The sequence below is a fragment of the Polyodon spathula genome, chromosome 14 (genome assembly GCF_017654505.1).
Source record: "Polyodon spathula isolate WHYD16114869_AA chromosome 14, ASM1765450v1, whole genome shotgun sequence".
NCBI classification, from domain to species: Eukaryota; Metazoa; Chordata; class Actinopteri; order Acipenseriformes; family Polyodontidae; genus Polyodon; species Polyodon spathula.
The window spans coordinates 226,510-248,386 of record NC_054547.1 but is presented as its reverse complement, the minus strand read 5'-3'; the positions used below and the strand labels follow the sequence as shown (position 1 = coordinate 248,386).

Below are 21,877 nucleotides of genomic sequence, written 5' to 3'. Positions count from 1 at the left end.
TACTGGATCACATTGAGATTGAAGAGTGTACAGACCAAGCACAGAGACTGTGTTATTGGATCACATTGAGATTGAAGAGTGTACAGACCAAGCACAGAGACTGTGTTATTGGATCACATTGAGATTGAAGAGTGACAGACCAAGCACAGAGACTGTTATTGGATCACATTGGGATTGAAGATCTCATCGTGGAAGAAGTGTCATCACAGTTCTAAACTAGCAGGCTCTTTGCCCAGGCATTAGGATTGTTGAGTATAAACCCTTGATCTGCACCTTTGCACAAGCAACTGAACTGCTTTCAATTTAGCTGTTGAGACAAATTGAATAACTAATGAAGTCACGTGTAGGCTTTGCATGAGCATTGATACAGTAACTCAGAATTAGATGAACTCATGGAGATTTTTTAAGTCATAATGCTGTTTTATAGACAGGTGTGTTTAGACTGTGGTGTTTCAGGTTGATAATCAGTAGATTTACCCTAGAATTTGTACTACGAATAGGGTTTCTCTGCAAAGGGAGCTCAAAGCTCTTCAAGACGAGTTGCTCTTACTTGTTTCCAGTGATCTCTACATACCGTTTATTTAGCTTTTCAATTCAGCCTGTATCTTTATCAGCTGCTGTTTAAAAACACGGCTCCAGAACCTTGTATCTTGCTGTAAATGGTGCAAACAGACAGCTGGACAGCACTGTATATTTTCGTGTTGAACAGAAACTGGCTGTGGGACTGCATCTGTATCTTTGATTAAACCCCAGCCACTGAGAAGTCTGTCAGTGGTGACACACATAGCACCCTGTCTGATTGCAATGTGTGCATGTGTCCACCAGAGGGGGCTGCAGTACTGCAGGTATTGATCTGGAGCATGGTCACGCTGCAGCCTGTACCTCATGCCTGCCTCCACCAGGGGGAGCTCCAGCACTGCTGTGATCACTCACGATTGGAACACTTTGATGTGACGCCAGTAATAGGAACCGATACGCGTTTAGTGCTTTAATGAAGTGCTTTCTACTTTGTATAATCACAGCACCTCATCTCGGAGGACTATTTGTAGTTTTTTTCACCCCTGGTATCTGCAATGATAATTCACTCTGCCTTGTTTTTATTTGAGTGCTTAATAAGGACACTCTTTATAAAAATGTATCAGAACCTACACTAGCTTACATTCAACAGGTCTTCCTGTCTCTGTCACAAGAAAACTGCCTTGATTTCCCCCAAAATCCTCTCCAAACATTAATCGCAGACTCCAAGCCTCCTGGAGACATTTCACACTGTATCTGATTAGAATCTGATAAACTACTTATTTAATTGCTCTGTAGTTTTGTGGTTCAGTTCAGCAGTGCTCTGTAGTTTTGTGGTTCAGTTCAGCAGTGCTCTGTAGTTTTGTGGTTCAGTTCAGCAGTGCTCTGTAGTTTTGTGGTTCAGTTCAGCAGTGCTCTGTAGTTTTGTGGTTCAGTTCAGCAGTGCTCTGTAGTTTTGTGGTTCAGTTCAGCAGTGCTCTGTAGTTTTGTGGTTCAGTTCAGCAGTGCTGTCCGAGTTCACTGTTGTGATGATGTGTTTTTCGAATGCTATATATAGTCATCTCCTCCACCTCTCCCCTGAAAGCCAGCACTGTTCACAAGCTCTCTGTATCTAATTCCTGCTGTCAGGCTGGCCCTCCACGTTTGTCTTCTTCTGCACAACAGAATAATGAATCTGTGATTTCATCTCCAAACAGAAACATTGGCTTCCTGTGCTGTGTGGGAGTGGAGAGAGGGATGCTGTGACCTTGAACAGGGAGGAAGAGCTGTTCCAGTATGGTCTAGAGATGAGGGACTGAGAGGGAGGCAGTGTGTGTCTAGTGGTTAGAGCTGAGGGACTGGGAGGGAGGCGATGTGTGTCTAGTGGTTATAACCGAGGGACTGGGAGGGAGGCGGTGTGTGTCTAGTGGTTAGAGCTGAGTGACTGGGAGGGAGGTGGTGTGTGTCTAGTGGTTATAACCAAGGGACTGGGAGGGAGGCGGTGTGTGTCTAGTGGTTAGAGCCGAGGGACTGGGAGGGAGGCGGTGTGGTCTAGTGGTTAGAGCTGAGGGACTGGGAGGGAGGCAGTGTGGTCTAGTGGTTAGAGCTGAGGGACTGGGAGGGAGCAGTGTGTGTGTGAACCAGAGGGAGGGCGGGTGGGTTATAATCTCCTGACCCTCCCTGCGCCACACACAGATCACCAATCTGGTAGACTGGGAGGGAGGCGGTGTGTGTCTAGTGGTTAGAGCTGAGGGACTGGGAGGGAGGCGGTGTGTGTCTAGTGGTTAGAGCTGAGGGACTGGGAGGGAGGCGGTGTGTGTCTAGTGGTTATAACCGAGGGACTGGGAGGGAGGCGGTGTGTGTCTAGTGGTTAGAGCTGAGGGACTGGGAGGGAGGCGGTGTGGTCTAGTGGTTAGAGCTGAGGGACTGGGAGGGAGGTGGTGTGTGTCTAGTGGTTAGAACCGAGGGACTGGGAGGGAGGCGGTGTGTGTCTAGTGGTTAGAGCTGAGGGACTGGGAGGGAGGCGGTGTGGTCTAGTGGTTAGAGCTGAGGGACTGGGAGGGAGGCTGTGTGGTCTAGTGGTTAGAGCTGAGGGACTGGGAGGGAGGCAGTGTGTGTCTAGTGGTTAGAGCTGAGAGACTGGGAGGGAGGCAGTGTGGTCTAGTGGTTAGAGCTGAGGGACTGGGAGGGAGGCGGTGTGTGTCTAGTGGTTAGAGCTGAGGGACTGGGAGGGAGGCAGTGTGTGTCTAGTGGTTAGAGCCGAGGGACTGGGAGGGAGGCGGTGTGTGTCTAGTGGTTAGAGCCGAGGGACTGGGAGGGAGGCGGTGTGTGTCTAGTGGTTAGAGCTGAGGGACTGGGAGGGAGGCGGTGTGTGTCTAGTGGTTAGAGCTGAGAGACTGGGAGGAGGTAGGCAGTGTGGTCTGATCTCCAAGCGTGGCTCTCTGACACTCCTCCGCCACACCACAGATACCAATCATCGTGCTCTCTGGATCCCTGACCCCTCCGCGGGAGCACACACAGATCACCAACCTGTGTGCGCTATGGCTCCCTGACCCAGATCACTCCACCGAGGGACTGGGGACACAGATCACCCAATCTTGGCTCCCTGACCCTCCTCCGCCACACACAGATCACCAATTATTGGGCTCCCTTGTGACCCTACCTCTCCGCCACTACACACAGATCACCAATCCTTGGGCCCTGGGAGAGGGCGGGTGTCCTCCGCCACACAACAGATCACCAATATTGGTTCCCTCTGACCCTCCCTCCTGGGTCCACACACCGAGATCCGGACCAATCTTCGACGCTCCCTTAACCCTCCCTCACCACACACAGATCACCAATATTGGCTCCCTGACCCCTGTGTAATCCGGTTTTTTTTACACACACACAGATCACCAATCTCGGTCCCTGGTTACCCTCCACACAGATAGGCTCACCAATATCGGGAGGGACTGGGAGGGAGGTGGTGTGTGTCTAGTGGTTAGAACTGGGGGACTGGGAGGGAGGCGGTGTGGGCGACACTCCCAGCCAGGCACAGAGAGGCAGCGAGCCAGAAGAACGAAAGGGCTGCATCCAGCTGGTTCCTCATGAAACCTGATGATGAGCGGAAGAAATGCTATTTTTATAGCAGAACAAGAAAAAAGAATAACTTTTATTAACCAAAAAGAAAATGCTTACAGCAAAGAACTGGAGCCAAACCACATGCTGACAGGCAGTGAAATGTGCTGCGTGAGCAGAGAGCAGAGCACAGCTTTCCACCAGCACTGGGGTGAAACATGCACACAGTGAACAAATAAACCCAGCCCTGCTCCAGAAGGAAAAGTCCATATATAAGGAGCAGACCCAGGTTCAGCGACTCCTCGGCTGAGCTCTGCACACACAGATCCTCTACCCTGGGTGTCAATACGAATCGTCTGCTCTTTCCTGGTTGTGCTTCCCCTTCGCCATGACTCCTTCTCCGCGAAATCCATTTCCTGGCGCGTGTCTCAGCACCGGAACCCACAGCTTTCCCTTCTCCCCCCAGTCTCCTTGATGATAGACGGGTTCTGGGATGTGGTTGCGCATAGAAGGAAACTTCTAAAAATAAAGTGAGGATCCCCCCAGAGGCTCTGAAAGTACAACGAGTGTTCAAACACAGAGCTCTAATCAGGGCAGGGAGGATCCCCCCAGAGGCTCTGAAAGTACAGTGAGCGTTCAAACACAGAGCTCTAATCAGGGCAGTGAGGATCCCCCAGAGGCTCTGAGAGTACAACGAGCGTTCAAACACAGAGCTCTAATCAGGGCAGGAAGGATCCCCCAGAGGCTCTGAGAGTACAGTGAGCATTCAAACACAGAGCTCTAATCAGGGCAGTGAGGATCCCCCAGAGGCTCTGAAAGTACAGTGAGCGTTCAAACACAGAGCTCTAATCAGGGCAGTGAGGATCCCCCAGAGGCTCTGAGAGTACAGCGAGCATTCAAACACAGAGCTCTAATCAGGACAGGGAGGATCCCCCCAGAGGCTCTGAGAGTACAGTGAGCGTTCAAACACAGAGCTCTAATCAGGACAGGGAGGACCCCCCAGAGGCTCTGAGAGTACAACAAGCGTTCAAACACAGAACTCTAATCAGGGCAGGAAGGATCCCCCAGAGGCTCTGAGAGTACAGTGAGCATTCAAACACAGAGCTCTAATCAGGGCAGGAAGGATCCCCCAGAGGCTCTGAGAGTACAGTGAGCATTCAAACACAGAGCTCTAATCAGGGCAGTGAGGATCCCCCAGAGGCTCTGAGAGTACAGCGAGCATTCAAACACAGAGCTCTAATCAGGACAGGGAGGATCCCCCAGAGGCTCTGAGAGTACAGCGAGCGTTCAAACACAGAGCTCTAATCAGGGCAGCAAGGATACCCCCCAGAGGCTCTGAGAGTACAGCGAGCGTTCAAACACAGAGCTCTAATCAGGACAGGGAGGATCCCCCAGAGGCTCTCAGAATACAGCGAGCGTTCAAACACAGAGCTCTAATCAGGACAGGTAGGATCCCCTCAGAGGCTCTGAGAGTACAGCGAGTATTCAAACACAGAGCTCTAATCAGGGCAGGGAGGATCCCCCAGAGGCTCTGAGAGTACAGCGAGCGTTCAAACACAGAGCTCTAATCAGGACGGCCGTGTTCACGTTTACTGTGGCACTGCCTCTCACATCGTGAAGCACAGCATCAGACAGACAGGGGAGTGCTGGAGTAACCCAGCCAGAGAGGGCTTACCTGGGGTCACTGCTCAACCCCAGCACAGTCTTGCTGGGAAACTTCCAGGCCTCGCAGTTTACAGGACTTTTACAGTTCAGCTACTCTGCAGTAACAGTGCACTCTTTATTTGAAAGCTGAAGAAGTCAGTCAATTGAACTGAACTGTTATGTATTTTTATTAACAGTAAAGTGATCAAGCATCATTATGAGAGCTAACAGAAATACTGTAAGAGGTGTAAAGAGCTCAGAGGTGTTGCATAATACCAGCTGGAGGTGAAAGTGAAGCTGTGAATTCCATTGAGGCACAGCAAGAAGAGCCTCTCCACTCCAAACCAAAACTGGACAGAAAAAAGATGGGCAGCAAAGAGAGATATATTAACACACAACACACACACACACACACACACACACACACACACACACTTATAAACCTAAAACACATAAAATAATCAAAGCACACTGGAAATTATTTTGCAAATATTTAATTTTGGAAACAAATTAAACAGAACCCTGCAGCAGAGTGACAGCGAGAGGGGAGATCCGTGCTGTGCGACGTGCAGAGTCAGAGGGGAGACCCGTGCTGTGTGACGTGCAGAGTCAGAGGGGAGACCCACGCTGTGTGACGTGCAGAGTCAGAGGGGAGACCTGCGCTGTGTGATGCGCAGAGCGAGAGGGGAGACCCGTGCTGTGTGACAATCAGAGCGAGAGGGGAGACCCGCGCTGTGCGATGTGCAGAGTCAGAGGGGAGACCCACGCTGTGTGATGCGCAGAGAGAAAGAGGAGAGCCATGCTATGTGAGAATCAGAGCGAGAAGGGAGACCCGCGCTGTGTGACGTGCAGAGTCATAGGGGAGACCCACGCTGTGCGACGTGCAGAGTCAGAGGGGAGACCTGCGCTGTGTGACATGCAGAGTCAGAGGGGAGACCCGCGCTGTGTGACGCGCAGAGCGAGAAGGGAGACCCGTGCTGTGTGATACCCAAACCAAGGGACGGACATCCATGCTGGCTCTACTGGGGAGACCATGAGAAGCAAAACAGCCAAGGGACTGGCTCAGGTTAACCGGGCATGCAGGGACCAGGTCCACTCCTCCAAGGCTGGGAAGGCACAGAAACACAGACAGGAGGGCTCGCTGACCAGGGAGGGAGGAGGGTTGCTGAAGAGTTCAGCTAGAGAGCCAGGATGCTCTGCTGCTGCTAAGCCCTGTGTCAGGACTGACACACAAAAAAACGCAGCAGTGAAAATGTTTATAAAACCAGCCAACAGGAGGCAGCTGTAAATCTGTCTTCTGTTGAAACCCTTCTGAACGTTAACCCCAGTATTTTTGCACGGTCCTTTACCCTGGTTTGCCATGCTTTTTTAATGTGCTTTACTTTAGTTCTCCATGCTTTCACTGTGCTTGATTACACTTTTACTATGGGAAACATTTGTAAGGAAAGGTCTCTGTAGTTTCAAATCCTCCTGCTCCATCCCGGGATCAGTAAACATTTGGGAAGAACACTTTTTGGCAAAATGTGCAGTTTATTAAAATCCACAGTGAAGTGCATTTCTTTCTCTGAGAAATTTCTCATTTTTTCCCCATGAACAATTCATTTACTCATAGCAGTAGATAACTTATTTTTCTGGGATACTCAGAAAACAAACAGGGCAAAGTTAATCTGTGGTGTTGCTTTAAGTTGAAGAGAGTCTCAGAGACAGGGAGCTCCATGTGCTCAGTGCTGAAGAGAGTCTCAGAGACAGGGAGCTCCATGTGCTCAGTGCCGAAGAGAGTCTCAGAGACAGGGAGCTCCATGTGCTCAGTGCTGAAGAGAGTCTCAGAGACAGGGAGCTCCATGTGCTCAGTGCTGAAGAGAGTCTCAGAGACAGGGAGCTCCATGTGCTCAGTGCCAAAGAGAGTCTCAGAGGCAGGGAGCTCCATGTGCTCAGTGCCAAAGAGAGTCTCAGAGGCAGGGAGCTCCATGTGCTCAGTGCCAAAGAGAGTCTCAGAGGCAGGGAGCTCCATGTGCTCAGTGCCGAAGAGAGTCTCAGAGGCAGGGAGCTCCATGTGCTCAGTGCCGAAGAGAGTCTCAGAGGCAGGGAGCTCCATGTGCTCAGTGCCGAAGAGAGTCTCAGAGGCAGGGAGCTCCATGTGCTCAGTGCCGAAGAGAGTCTCAGAGGCAGGGAGCTCCATGTGCTCAGTGCCGAAGAGAGTCTCAGAGACAGGGAGCTCCATGTGCTCAGTGCCGAAGAGAGTCTCAGAGACAGGGAGCTCCATGTGCTCAGTGCCGAAGAGAGTCTCAGAGAGAGTCAGGGAGCTCCATGTGCTCAGTGCTGAAGAGAGTCTCAGAGACAGGGAGCTCCATGTGCTCAGTGCTGAAGAGAGTCTCAGAGACAGGGAGCTCCATGTGCTCAGTGCTGAAGAGAGTCTCAGAGGCAGGGAGCTCCATGTGCTCAGTGCTGAAGAGTCTCAGAGAGGGAGCTCCATGTGCTCAGTGCCAAAGAGAGTCTCAGAGGCAGGGAGCTCCATGTGCTCAGTGCTGAAGAGAGTCTCAGAGAGGGAGCTCCATGTGCTCAGTGCTGAAGAGAGTCTCAGAGAGAGTCTCAGGGAGCTCCATGTGCTCAGTGCTGAAGAGAGTCTCAGAGACAGGGAGCTCCATGTGCTCAGTGCTGAAGAGAGTCTCAGAGAGGGAGCTCCATGTGCTCAGTGCTGAAGAGAGTCTCAGAGAGGGAGCTCCATGTGCTCAGTGCTGAAGAGAGTCTCAGAGAGGGAGCTCCATGTGCTCAGTGCTGAAGAGAGTCTCAGAGACAGGGAGCTCCATGTGCTCAGTGCTGAAGAGAGTCTCAGAGAGGGAGCTCCATGTGCTCAGTGCTGAAGAGAGTCTCAGAGAGGGAGCTCCATGTGCTCCGTGCTGAAGAGAGTCTCAGAGACAGGGAGCTCCATGCGATTTGAAGAACAATACTGCTCTCTCTGTTATTTTGCCCTTTGTCACTTTCTTATACATTTTTTTTTTGGACACATTTACAAAACAATCATACAAAATATTTCTGGGCTGGGTGGAGCACGAGGGTAGATCCACCCTCCCCTTCACCCCACCTCTCCCAAAACAAGTGCACCTAACTCCACGGAGTGAAGACTAACCAGTCAGTTCCTTCCTCTCTCCAAGATGAGGCTCTGGCCACTCCCCAGAGAGAAAAACAAACCAATAGAAAACCAGAGGAAGTGGATTCATTAGAGAGGGAAACAAACAAAAAAATAGGGCCCAATCAGGGGCCAATCAGAACACTTGTTACAAGCACTCGTCATCCAGCCGCCTAGGGAAGGACCCCCATCCCTTCTTCAGTCCATGTGAGTCGCCCACATTCAGGAAACCCTTTTCTGTCACTTATTCATCCCTTATTCCATCATTCAATACAATCTACTCATCACTGTCCCTGTCTCCTTCCGGACACAAAGGAAAACAACTATGAGGAGCTGCTTTCTCTCCTTCGTGTGCAAAATATTCCAAACGTCTGAAATATCAAAATATCAATCTGTAGAGCCCCTGCTGCGCAAGGCCGAGGACAGGGCCTGGGAGTCTGCTGGGAGGGTTACCCAGGCCAGCTCTCCTCTGCACGGCTGGGATCCTGTGTGTGTCAGCGAGTGGAGTGGCTGCCCCTCTCTCCCCGCTCACAGGGTCACCTTGCTCAGCCGGTTGCTCAGGCAGCCCCCCCCGGCAGGCCCGCGGCAGTGTGGCGCTCGAGTGGCTGTGGAGTTTCACCACCCGCCCCCCACAGCCCAGTCCTTGTGTCGCAGGAGGAAGTCGAAGTTGGCCGAGCTGTTCATGGCGTAGAACACATTGGCATTGTCTGGGATCAGCAGCTCTGTGGGAGAGGAGAGGAGCTTATATTATACTAGTTTACCCTGGCTTGCTGTGGTCATTAATACACCCTGGCTTGCTGTGGTTATTAATATGCATTCTCATGCCTCTCTACTCTTTACCATGCTTCCATTGGGCTGAATTACACTTTGCTGTGTTTTGACTGCAGAGAAACTTTGATAAGGTTTTAACAAACACTCAATACTGCTCCATTTAGTTCTATATCTGTTATTGCTGGCTGCAGTCATTACCTGTGTGTGTGTTATTATTATTATTATTATAATTATTATTATTATTCTTGTTCTTAGTTGTATTCCTGTGGGCTGTGTGGTGTTATTCTTGTTCTTGTTGTATTCCTGTGGGCTGTGTGGTGTTATTCTTGTTCTTGTTGTATTCCTGTGGGCTGTGTGGTGTTATTCTTGTTCTTGTTGTATTCCTGTGGGCTGTGTGGTGTTATTCTTGTTCTTGTTGTATTCCTGTGGGCTGTGTGGTGTTATTCTTGTTCTTGTTGTATTCCTGTGGGCTGTGTGGTGTTATTCTTGTTCTTGTTGTATTCCTGTGGGCTGTGTGGTGTTATTCTTGTTCTTGTTGTATTCCTGTGGGCTGTGTGGTGTTATTCTTGTTCTTGTTGTATTCCTGTGGGCTGTGTGGTGTTATTCTTGTTCTTGTTGTATTCCTGTGGGCTGTGTGGTGTTATTCTTGTTCTTGTTGTATTCCTGTGGGCTGTGTGGTGTTATTCTTGTTCTTGTTGTATTCCTGTGGGCTGTGTGGTGTTATTCTTGTTCTTGTTGTATTCCTGTGGGCTGTGTGGTGTTATTCTTGTTCTTGTTGTATTCCTGTGGGCTGTGTGGTGTTATTCTTGTTCTTATTCTTGTTGTATTCCTGTGGGCTGTGTGGTGTTATTCTTGTTCTTGTTGTATTCCTGTGGGCTGTGTGGTGTTATTCTTGTTCTTGTTGTATTCCTGTGGGCTGTGTGGTGTTATTCTTGTTCTTGTTGTATTCCTGTGGGCTGTGTGGTGTTATTCTTGTTCTTGTTGTATTCCTGTGGGCTGTGTGGTGTTATTCTTGTTCTTGTTGTATTCCTGTGGGCTGTGTGGTGTTATTCTTGTTCTTGTTGTATTCCTGTGGGCTGTGTGGTGTTATTCTTGTTCTTGTTGTATTCCTGTGGGCTGTGTGGTGTTATTCTTGTTCTTGTTGTATTCCTGTGGGCTGTGTGGTGTTGTTCTTGTTCTTGTTGTATTCCTGTGGGCTGTGTGGTGTTATTCTTGTTCTTGTTGTATTCCTGTGGGCTGTGTGGTGTTGTTCTTGTTCTTGTTGTATTCCTGTGGGCTGTGTGGTGTTATTCTTGTTCTTGTTGTATTCCTGTGGGCTGTGTGGTGTTATTCTTGTTCTTGTTGTATTCCTGTGGGCTGCGTGGTGTTATTCTTGTTCTTGTTGTATTCCTGTGGGCTGCGTGGTGTTATTCTTGTTCTTGTTGTATTCCTGTGGGCTGTGTGGTGTTATTCTTGTTCTTGTTGTATTCCTGTGGGCTGTGTGGTGTTATTCTTGTTCTTGTTGTATTCCTGTGGGCTGTGTGGTGTTATTCTTGTTCTTGTTGTATTCCTGTGGGCTGTGTGGTGTTATTCTTGTTCTTGTTGTATTCCTGTGGGCTGTGTGGTGTTATTCTTGTTCTTGTTGTATTCCTGTGGGCTGTGTGGTGTTGTATTCTGTTGTTCTTGTTCTTGTTGTATTCCTGTGGGCTGTGTGGTGTTATTCTTGTTCTTGTTGTATTCCTGTGGGCTGTGTGGTGTTATTCTTGTTCTTGTTGTATTCCTGTGGGCTGTGTGGTGTTATTCTTGTTCTTGTTGTATTCCTGTGGGCTGTGTGGTGTTATTCTTGTTCTTGTTGTATTCCTGTGGGCTGTGTGGTGTTATTCTTGTTCTTGTTGTATTCCTGTGGGCTGTGTGGTGTTATTCTTGTTCTTGTTGTATTCCTGTGGGCTGTGTGGTGTTATTCTTGTTCTTGTTGTATTCCTGTGGGCTGTGTGGTGTTATTCTTGTTCTTGTTGTATTCCTGTGGGCTGTGTGGTGTTATTCTTGTTCTTGTTGTATTCCTGTGGGCTGTGTGGTGTTATTCTTGTTCTTGTTGTATTCCTGTGGGCTGTGTGGTGTTATTCTTGTTCTTGTTGTATTCCTGTGGGCTGTGTGGTGTTATTCTTGTTCTTGTTGTATTCCTGTGGGCTGTGTGGTGTTATTCTTGTTCTTGTTGTATTCCTGTGGGCTGTGTGGTGTTATTCTTGTTCTTGTTGTATTCCTGTGGGCTGTGTGGTGTTATTCTTGTTCTTGTTGTATTCCTGTGGGCTGTGTGGTGTTATTCTTGTTCTTGTTGTATTCCTGTGGGCTGTGTGGTGTTATTCTTGTTCTTGTTGTATTCCTGTGGGCTGTGTGGTGTTATTCTTGTTCTTGTTGTATTCCTGTGGGCTGTGTGGTGTTATTCTTGTTCTTGTTGTATTCCTGTGGGCTGTGTGGTGTTATTCTTGTTCTTGTTGTATTCCTGTGGGCTGTGTGGTGTTATTCTTGTTCTTGTTGTATTCCTGTGGGCTGTGTGGTGTTATTCTTGTTCTTGTTGTATTCCTGTGGGCTGTGTGGTGTTATTCTTGTTCTTGTTGTATTCCTGTGGGCTGTGTGGTGTTATTCTTGTTCTTGTTGTATTCCTGTGGGCTGTGTGGTGTTATTCTTGTTCTCCAGGTTGTGTTTGCTCATGGCTCTCGTAATCACCGCTTGGGTCTTGTTGTGACCTGTGAGCTGTGATGGTGTTACACCAACACTTGTTCTTGTTGTATTCCTGTGGGCTGTGTGGTGTTATTCTTGTTCTTGTTGTATTCCTGTGGGCTCAGTGGTGACTTCTTGTTCACACACCCACCCTCACACACACACAGTATGGGGGGGGTGTGTATGTATGTGTCGGTGTGTGGTGTGTGTGGTGGTGTGTGTCGGGGATATGTAAGATGTGTGTGTGTCGGAATTATGTGTGTGGTGTGACCGCTCTCACTCACCCCCCCCCCAGAGATGACCTGCCCCAGTTCATAGTGGTTGGTCTCACCTCGCTCTCCACACACATACTGCTCATGGCTCTCGTAATCACCGCTGGGGTCTTGTCCTGACTAGTGAGCTGTGATAACAAACACCACACACATGACTCCCACCCTCTGCCTCCTCTCCTCCCTCCTTGTACATACATCATTGTTGGCCTGTACCCCCCCCCTCTCAGTGTGGGAGGTGGGGCATGGGGAGGTGTGGAACCAGAGAGACACCACATTGTACTGCCCCCCCCCCCCCCACCCCCCCCCCCCCTGCAGACACCTCTACGTGGGATTGGGATCTGAGAGACATGTGTCTCCAGGATGACGACCTTCCAGGGACATGGAACAGGGGGAGTAACAACCGGACATGGGGGGAGAGGAGAGAGAGGGAGAGAGAGGCGAGAGAGAGGGAGAGGAGTGGTCCCACGAGAACATGTCCAGGGACAACGGCCCAGACATCCCCCTCCCCTCTCCCTCTCCTCTCCTCTCCTCTCTTTCTCTCCTCTCCTCTCCTCTCTCCCCTCTCCTCACCCTCTCCTGCTCTTGTACTCTCTTCCTGTTGCTGGTCTCTCCCTCCCCCTCTCCTCTCCTCTCCTCTCTCCCTCCCTCTCCTCTCTCCTCTCTCTCCTCTCCCCCTCTCCCCACCAGGATGCTCTTGTACAGGTTCCTGTTGCTGGTCTGTACCCCCTCCCCTCTCCTCTCCTCTCTCTCTCCCCTCTCCTCTCCTCTCCTCTCTCCCTCTCTCCTCCTCCCACGAGAACATGTCCAAGGGGGGGAACCCAGACCAGGGGGGGAGAGGACCCCCTCCTCTCTCTCTCTTTCTCTCTCTCCTCTCTCTCCCTCTCCTCACCAGGGTGCTCTTGTACAGGTTCCCGTTGCTGGTCTGTACCCCCTCCCCTCTCCTCTCCTCTCTCTCCTCTCCCTCTCCTCACCAGGGTGCTCTTGTACAGGTTCCCGTTGCTGGTCTGTACCCCCTCCCCTCTCCTCTCCTCTCCTCTCTCTCTCCTCTCTCCCTCTCCTCACCAGGATGCTCTTGTACAGGTTCCCGTTGCTGGCCTGCACGCTGACCCGGATGATGCAGCTGTCCTCGTTCTGCTGGTTGTAGACGGGCAGGGGGAGTGCGCTGGAGCCCGACATGGAGCGCCTGTGCGTGGGGGGGGGCTCCGGCAGCGAGGGGGATGAAGACAAGGTGTCCATGGAGTGGATTGAGGAGCAGGACGAGGACGAGGAGAGCTGGGGATAGACAAGTGGGGGACAGGACTGTCAGGAGGGGGACACCAGCAGACTGTCTAGAGGGGGGCGGGGCTGCACTGGACTGTCACAAGCACATCTGTCTAACTGCCGTGTCTCACTGAACTGAGCTTCTCAATCCCTGTGTGGTTAATAGACCTGGTTAAAGAAGAACGGTATGATCAGGGTGTCAGCGCCTGCCTTTCCTCACAATGCTGTCTGTAATCAAGCTGCTCTCTTTACATGCTTTACACATGTCCATCCTGTGGGTTCGGACTGTTCTTCATAAAGCCTCGGACGCTACTCTGCCTGTGACTGGCCCTGTGATTGAAGTGCTGGCTGTACCTTCTTCATGGGTGCATCGGGGGTCAGGCAGGCCACCTCAAGCTCCAAGGGGCTGGAGTCGCTAGACGAGATGCTGACCGAGTCCATGCTCTCCCCAGAGCTGCCACTAGGGGGCGACTTGGGGCTCTCCTTCACCGGCGTGCTGCTGGCCACCGCGTCCATACCCAGGAACAATCTGCCAGGAGACAGAGGGGAGGGGAGCAGTCACAGAGGGGTTGATGAGGAGAGGATTCAGAGGAATGGAGAGGAGGAGTCAGATGGGGAGGAGTCAGAGAGGGGAAGTAGAGGGGAGGAGTCAGAGGGGGGAGTGGAGGGGAGGAGTCAGAGAGGGGAGGGGTCATAGGGGGAGGGGTCAGTCTTTGATGAGACTACCAGTCTCTCCAGTGAAGTGATTCTCACAGGCTCAGTCTCTTCACCATGCTCTTGCGAGGCTTTGGGGATGTGGGGCTGCTGTCTGCGACGCCTTCGATCTCACAGGACAGGGAGTAGCTGCACCAGAGAGAGAGATGGAGAAAGAGACAGAGTGAGAGAATGAGAGGGAAAGCACAGAATAAGACTAAGACCACACACTCCAGGCCCTCGGCTCCAACAGTGTGGCTTAGTGGTTATAGCTGAGGGACTGGGAAGGAGGCAGTGTGGTCCAGCACCCCACTCTTGTTAGGAATGAGTATTAAGAGCCTCAGACGCTCCTCACCTCTCCTCGTCAGTTAAATGCTGCTGGCTCCTGAACCAGCGCAGGAAGGCTGGGTTGGCGCTCAGGCAGTAGCTGTTGCAGGCGGACTGCAGGAGCTTGATCTGCGCAATGACCTCAAACTCCTAGAGACAGAGACAGAGAGAGAAGAGAGAGAGCCGGGCAGCAGTGTCAGGGAGAGCAAGACCTGGCACCAGGGTTTCCTTTGACAAGAGCAAAGCTGTCACTTCTTTAAAACACCAGATCTGCAGGGGCATATCAGTGCAAACTCACCCTCCGTCTCTTCTCAAAGTTAATCAGACCACCCTGTGGAAACAAAACAAAACCTGCATTAATCCGAGCTGCTCGAACCCAGGACCCCCCACACTGCAGGGGCGAGTGCACAAGAAGACACTGAATAAAGGTTCGAGTGTCTTAAATAGTATGTCATGTGATATACACAGGATGATGGGAAAATCCTTAACAGTGAGTGGACAATTTCTCATACGTTATCAATAATGCAGGGCTGGGGAGAGAGGAGGAGATGAGGGAGGAGAGTGGAGAAGGGAAGAGAGGGAAGTAAGGAGATGAGGGAGGATAGGAGAGGGGAGGAGATGAGATGAGGGAGGAGAGTGGAGGGGAGGGAATGAGGGAGGAGGAGATGAGGGAGGAAAGTGGAGGGGAGGAGAGGAGAGGAGGAGATTAGGGAGGAGAGAGGAGGAGATGAGGGAGGAGAGTGGAGGGGAGGAGAGCAGAGGCAGAGATGAGGGAGTAGAGTAGATGGGAGGGGAGGAGAGGAAGGAGGAGAGGAGGAAGGAGAGGAGATGAGGAGGGAGAGGAGAAGAGATGAGGGAGGAGATGGGAGGGGAGGAGATGAGGGAGGAGAGGAGAGGAGGGAAGAGAGGGGGAGGAGAGAAGGAGATGAGGGAGGAGATGAGAGGAGGGAAGAGAGGGGGAGGAGAGGAGGAGATGAGGGGAGGAGATGAGGAAGGAGAGGAGAGGAGGGAAGAGAGGGGGAGGAGAGGATGAAATGAGGGAGGAGAGGAGAGAAGGAGATGAGGGAGGAGAGGAGCAGATGAAGGAGGGGAGAAGATGAGGGAGGAGAGGAGGAGATGAAGGAGGGGAGGGGAGGAGAGGAGGGAGGAGAGGGGAGGGGAGGATCCACAGTGAAGAGCACAGCCTGTCTGTACCTCCACGAAGTCTGGCAGCGCAGTGTCCAGCATGGTGAGGTCTGTCAGGAAGGTGCCCAGATAGGGGACAGTGCCCTGCATGGCTCCCTGCAGAGAGACACAAACACACACAGCTCACAGCACAGGAAACAGCCCACTGACTACCAGGAGAGTCGAGCTGAAACCATTTCAAGTAGCCATGAAGTAAACTTTCAGCCAGAATCAGCCGCATCGTTCATCCTTTACCTGGCTGTGGCTTCCTTCAACAGTTCATTACTGTGCATTCAGTGTTGTTAGCATAGCTTTCTAGTACTGCTTACTGAATAGGGAACCTCTAGAGTTTAATAACACAAATTCAGAATGTCTGCTTTTTTCATTGCCCAGGTCGTCCCCCTGATGCGCTTTTTTGTGAACTCAGTCAGGAAGTGTCTCAGTGCAGTACAGTGTAGTTCTCTACAGTGTACACGCCCTGTCTGGATCCCTTGTGTCTCAGTGCAGTACAGTGTAGTTCTCTGCAGTCAGTGCCTGGATCCCTGGATCTCTCCTCTCACTCACCGTGTCTTTCTGCAGCTGCAGCCTCTTCTGAGTGCGTTTCTGGTTTTCTTTCACGCAGCTCTCCAGGTTCGCAAACTTGGAAGTGCCTTCCTATTGGGACACACAGACAGAGTTACAGCAGGTCTAGATACACGCACACACACACTACAACACTACACACACTGACACACTACAGCACTACACACACACTACAACCCTACACACACACACAGACACACACTTACTCCTGCTCTCACCTTCATCAGCAGCTCTCGGCTCGTCAGGTAGTTATTGTTGTCAGAGAAGATATCGGAGAGCTCCTCAAACATCAGCATGCTGTCCCTGTGGGGGAGAGAGAGGGTAAGCAAGGGTCCCAGTGGAGGAGAGAGGCAGGGAGAGAGGGGCAAGGAAAGAAGGGGTAGGGGGAAAAGGGGACAGGGGGAGAGGGAAACAAGAGTCCCCCTCGTCGTCCCTCCTTTGCTCTCAGAGGGGACCCCTCCTTCCCATCTTCCCCCCTCTCCTCTATCCCTGTCTCTCTTCCCCTCCCCCTCTCCATGGTTCCCCCCTCCTAGGGGGAACGGAGAGAAGGGCGGTACCCCTTCTTCCCCTGGTTTGTACTGTGTGTGGGAGAGAGGGGACAGGGGGAGGGAGAAAGGGGAGAGAGAGAAGGGGGGATAGAGGGGCACGGAGAGAAGGGCTGCAGACTCACTTGGGGACACTGGCCCAGGTCCTCTTCAGCCGATAGATGGGATTGGACTGGAGAGCCGAGATGATCGCTCGCAAGGAGGAGAAGTTCTTCCGGATCCGGCATTCCTGGGAGACACAGGATTCCAATCAGAACAGGGCTGAAATTCCATTGAGGGGATAAATAAAACGCTGTGTTTGTTCTGTCTGTTGCAACACTAGGTAACAGGCAGGCACAGTGCTGCTTTACAAAGACAATTACAACAAGAATATGAAGTTTAACGTGTGCTTTTCATACGTCTCGTACACACACAGGCCCACTCTTCCTGTTATGTTAATGCTGGCAACACTCCCTCGCTCTCACATTCTTTCTTTCCACTGGAATCCTACCTCCGCAGAGCAGCACAGCTGAGAAAATACAGAACTTCAAATAAACAGCAGAAAAATAATAATACTGGAAAACTGCCCAGGCTGTCTGGCAGCAGGAGAGTGTTCTTCACCATCCCTCTCACCAGCACTCCCACCAATCCACACAGTCTGCAGCACAGTGCTGGCCCCCCACCCCCCTGGGGCACATCTCTATTTATAGATCTGTCGACAGTCACTCCCTCTTGTTAGTTGGGGTGCAAGCTGTATTTGTTGGCTTATTTATTTGTCCAAACATTTGCAAACATACAAAAGAGTATAGATTCAATGCAGCTTTCTATGAATAGCGCTTGTGTGTTCGTCTGGTGTTTGAAATGTTTGAATGTGTTAAACTCTGATCTGTTTCCGCCCCTCTCTATTCCTCGCCCTGGCTGCACGTACCTGCGCGATGTTGATCCACTTCTCGATGACCCTGGCACGGTGCTGTGGCTTCAGGTCCCGGCCCCTCAGCACGGTGCACACCACACACTTGGTAAGGTTGTTGAACTGGGTGATGGTGGCGCGGACGGTGGTTGCAATGTGCTTGTTCTCCTTCTTGTCTCTCTGGGACCAGATGGAGCCGAGGCAGTGGTGAGGGATCACTTTCTTATAGAGCTCCTGGGGAGAGGGGAGGGGGAGTTAGAACAGGGCTGAGCTCAGAGCTCCTCACTCCCACCGCAGCACTCTCTCTAACCACTGAGCTCCTCAATCCCACTGCAGCACTCTCTCTAACCACTGAGCTCCTCAATCCCACTGCAGCACTCTCTCTAACCACTGAGCTCCTCACACTAACTGCAGCACTCTCTCTAACCACTGAGCTCCTCACACTAACTGCAGCACTCTCTCTAACCACTGAGCTCCTCACACTAACTGCAGCCCACTCTCTCTAACCACTGAGCTCCTCACACCCACCGCAGCACTCTCTCTAACCACTGAGCTCCTCACTCCCACCGCAGCACTCTCTCTAACCACTGAGCTCCTCAATCCCACCGCAGCACTCTCTCTAACCACTGAGCTCCTCAATCCCACCGCAGCACTCTCTCTAACCACTCAGCTAACCACTGAGCTCCTCACTCTCACTGCAGCACTCTCTCTAACCACTGAGCTCCTCAATCCCACCGCAGCACCTCAATCAGCACTGCAGCACTCTCTCTAACCACTGAGCTCCTCACACTCACCGCAGCACTCTCTCTAACCACTGAGCTCCTCAATCCCACCGCAGCACTCTCTCTAACCACTGAGCTCCTCAATCCCACCGCAGCACTCTCTCTAACCACTGAGCTCCTCAATCCCACCGCAGCACTCTCTCTAACCACTGAGCTCCTCAATCCCACCGCAGCACTCTCTCTAACCACTGAGCTCCTCACACTCACTGCAGCACTCTCTCTAACCACTGAGCTCCTCACACTCACTGCAGCACTCTCTCTAACCACTGAGCTCCTCACACTCACCGCAGCACTCTCTCTAACCACTGAGCTCCTCAATCCCACCGCAGCACTCTCTCTAACCACTGAGCTCCTCAATCCCACCGCAGCACTCTCTCTAACCACTGAGCTCCTCAATCCCACTGCAGCACTGTGGAAAGTGACCCAGTTTCTGTGTGTCTCGTGAGCTGTGGTTTCTGATAATCATTTCATTTCACACTGTGCTGCTCAATTGTTTCAAAGTCGTGGTTTTTAATGTAAGCGTGTATGTGGCAGAGCAAAGCTCTGCTCTTTAGAAATTGGCAGGGATGGGGTTAAATTCCCCTACCTGCCTTGGTTCATTGTGTTCAGGTGGCTGGGGTTGATTAGTTGATTAGGTTAATTAATTGCTTTGTTTTGGCCCTTGTGCCATTTCATGTTTGTGTTTATAATAAAATAGTTATTTTTTTGAACTCCAGACTGTCTCTGGGCCTCTATCCACTCACCAGCCTGCCACATTTGGTGTTAGAAGTGGGATAGCGCCACCTAGAGGCCCAGAGACAATCTGGAGTTCAAAAAAATAACTATTTTATTATAAACACAAAAATGAAGGGCACAAGGGCCAAAACAAAGCAATTTACACACAAAATAAACAAAATAAAGCAAAAATACACTCACAAAAATAAAGGTTTCCAGGCCGGGCAATGCCTTCACTGGATTCAAAACATTCAAAAATCACAAACACCAACCAGCTTCCTCAGCTCCCTCCTCCCAAATGAAAAGCAGAGGCCTCCTTTTATGTCAGGTGGCTGGGCACTGATTGATCGTTAATTAAACTAATCATCTAATCAACCCCAGCCACCTGAACACAATGAACCAAGGCAGGTAGGGGAATTTAACCCCATCACTGCCAATTTCTAAAGAGCAGAGCTGTGCTCTGCCACAGTGTAACTTTCCACAGCACACTCGCACAACATGTTCTTAGCAGTGCCAAAGCAACCCTTAATATCGACGTTAAGCAACTTGTTAACTGAGCAAGTGGGCAAAAACATGTGTCTGTTTCTCCAGCAGCACTGGCACTCACACAGCGTTTGAGGGCTTTGCATTCCCCCCAGTTCATATTCCCCATCCTAACTCTGAGGAGCATGGTCTGTTAAAGAGTTCCTGAGACATGCCCCGCCACTCCCTGCCCTCCACTCCACTCTCCGTTCCCCCGCTCCACTGCTCCACTCTCCAGCCGCTTTCCTGCGCTACTCCCCCACTCCCCGGATCCCTCCCCCACTCTCCTCTCCCCTGCTCTCCGTATTCCTCCCCACTCTCTGCTCCCCAGCTCCCTCCCCACTCCCCAGATTCCTTCCCACTCCCTGCTCCCTGCTCCTCGGATCCCTCCCCTGCTCCACTCTCCCGCCACTCTCCTGCTCTACTCCCCCACTCCCCGGATCCCTCCCCCACTCTCCTCTCTCTGCTCCCCGCTCCCTGCTCCCCGGATCCCACCCCTGCTCCCCACTCCCTGCTCCCCCGCTCCACTCTCCTGCCGCTCTCCTGCTCTACTTCCCCACTCCTCGGATCCCTCCACCACTCTCTGCTGCCCGCTCCCTGCTCCCCGGATCCCTCCCCACTCTTCTCTCCCCTGTTCCGCGCATTCCTCCCCACTCTCCGCTCCCCAGATCCCTCCCCACTCCCCGCTCTCCGGATCCCTCCAAACTCCCCAGATTCCTTCCCACTCCCTGCTCCCTGCTCCCCGGATCCCTCCCCTGCTCCCCTGCTCCACTCTCCCACCGCTCTCCTGCTCTACTCCCCCACTCCCCGGATCCCTCCCCCACTCTCCTCTCCCCTGCTCTCCGCTCCCCGGATCCCTCCCCTGCTCCCCACTCCCTGCTCCCCCGCTCCACTCTCCCGCCGCTCTCCTGCTCTACTTCCCCACTCCTCGGATCCCTCCACCACTCTCTGCTGCCCGCTCCCTGCTCCCCGGATCCCTCCCCACTCTTCTCTCCCCTGTTCCGCGCATTCCTCCCCACTATCCAATCCCCAGATCCCTCCCCACTCCCCACTCTCTGGATCCCTCCACACTCCCCAGATCCCTCCCCTGCTCCCCTGCTCCCCACTCCCTGATCCCCTGCTTCTGCTCTCCTGCTCCCTGCTCCCCTTCTCCCCGTTCCCCTGCTCCACGGATCCCTCCCCACTCCCTGCTCCCCTGCTCCCCGCTCCCCTGCTCCCCGGATCCCTCCACCACTCTCCGCTCCCCTGCTCCCCACTCCCCTGCTCCCCGCTCCCCTGCTCCCAGGATCCCTCCCCGCTCACTGCGTCCATGAAGGTCAGCTGCTCCGCCACCAGGTCTTCCGGAATGCTCAGGAAATCCTCAGCAGCGTCGACCTCCACTTCCTCATCCTCACCGAGGCAGAAGCTGCTGTTGGCATGGAAACCACCTGGGCAGGAAGCAGGAAGAATAAGAGCTGCCCTCACCCCAAGCAGGAGGGACGGTGCCTCTGCCTTCCTGCAGCTGCTCAGACACAGGCAGTGTGCATCTTCACATAGGGTCAGGGCTTACTACAGTTACACTAAGTGGTTACACACTGGGGTCAAGCCGTTCACTATTCCCAGACGAAAAAGAAACAACTTCACACATACTCACAAGCAGCCCCTAAATGAAACGTCTGTCATTTGTTTTTTACTTTATTGGGAGCTGTAAGGAGTTGGGAGTTGTAATGATGATATCCATGAATGAACTGGCATCTCATCCCACTGAACTGGATGCAGACGCAAGGGCTGGATGTGAATCTCTAACTTCAGGGCTCAAAGACCAACACCTCATCATTCTGCAGTGGAGAGCTCAGTGTGGGTCTCTAGGGGCAGGTCTGTTCCAGTGTGTTTGCTTGCTCTCTGCCGTGGAGAGCTCAGTGTGGGTCTCTAGGGGCAGGTCTGTTCCAGTGTGTTTGCTTGCTCTCTGCAGTGGAGAGCTCAGTGTGGGTCTCTAGGGGCAGGTCTGTTCCAGTGTGTTTGCTTGCTCTCTTGCTGAGGACTGTGTGAGTGAATAGCTTTGAAAGTGTGCTGGTACTGTTCACACTCACCCTCGCTCTCCGACTCGCTCCAGTCCTGCCTCTGCAGCTGCTCCAGCAGGTTCTGGGCTCGCCTCACTGGGTCGGAGCCCGGCACGGTCCTGTGCAGGTACTCCAGAACCTTGTGTAGGCTGGGGTACTCAGGGGGCTGGTGGAAATCCTCGGGGCACTGATCCAGCCAGGCACGCAGGATGGAGGCGATGGCACTGCGGTTAGGGGAGGGATGGAGAGAGGGTGAGGGTCAGGGGCTTACAGTAACACACACGCACACACACA

At 52.1% G+C, this 21,877-nt stretch overlaps 2 protein-coding genes across 2 annotated transcripts in view; both read right to left on the bottom strand.

Annotated features, from left to right (window-relative positions):
• Positions 1–6,709: 6,709 nt before the first annotated feature.
• LOC121326714 lies at positions 6,710–7,486 on the bottom strand. The gene is made up of 2 exons (XM_041270123.1): positions 6,949–7,486; positions 6,710–6,906 (listed from the first exon to the last, which is right to left on the bottom strand). Exons 1-2 carry the CDS (start codon positions 7,460–7,462, stop codon positions 6,806–6,808), a joined length of 615 nt encoding a protein of 204 aa, XP_041126057.1. The 5' UTR covers positions 7,463–7,486; the 3' UTR covers positions 6,710–6,805.
• A 300-nt stretch (positions 7,487–7,786) lies between these two features.
• Positions 7,787–21,877, bottom strand: part of LOC121326713 (ral guanine nucleotide dissociation stimulator-like 1) — a 29,031-nt gene continuing 14,940 nt past the window's right edge. The window contains exons 5-17 of the mRNA XM_041270122.1: positions 21,614–21,807; positions 20,847–20,971; positions 17,545–17,760; positions 16,763–16,866; positions 16,311–16,395; positions 16,075–16,164; positions 15,541–15,627; positions 14,645–14,677; positions 14,375–14,496; positions 14,080–14,169; positions 13,681–13,855; positions 13,129–13,338; positions 7,787–9,048 (exon numbers count right to left, since the gene is read on the bottom strand). Coding sequence (XP_041126056.1) covers positions 9,040–9,048; positions 13,129–13,338; positions 13,681–13,855; positions 14,080–14,169; positions 14,375–14,496; positions 14,645–14,677; positions 15,541–15,627; positions 16,075–16,164; positions 16,311–16,395; positions 16,763–16,866; positions 17,545–17,760; positions 20,847–20,971; positions 21,614–21,807 — 1,540 coding nt within the window. The 3' untranslated portion in view covers positions 7,787–9,039. The remainder of the gene's footprint in view (positions 9,049–13,128; positions 13,339–13,680; positions 13,856–14,079; positions 14,170–14,374; positions 14,497–14,644; positions 14,678–15,540; positions 15,628–16,074; positions 16,165–16,310; positions 16,396–16,762; positions 16,867–17,544; positions 17,761–20,846; positions 20,972–21,613; positions 21,808–21,877) is intronic.

Bases quoted from the DNA above. Each gene is read 5' to 3' on its own strand.
- LOC121326714 (XM_041270123.1), bottom strand. From the start codon at position 7,462: ATGGAGCTCCCTGTCTCTGAGACTCTCTTCGGCACTGAGCACATGGAG. The intron at 6,907-6,948 runs CTGTCTCTGAGA...ACATGGAGCTCC, and splicing joins CACTGAGCACATGGAGCTCC to CTGTCTCTGAGACTCTCTTC.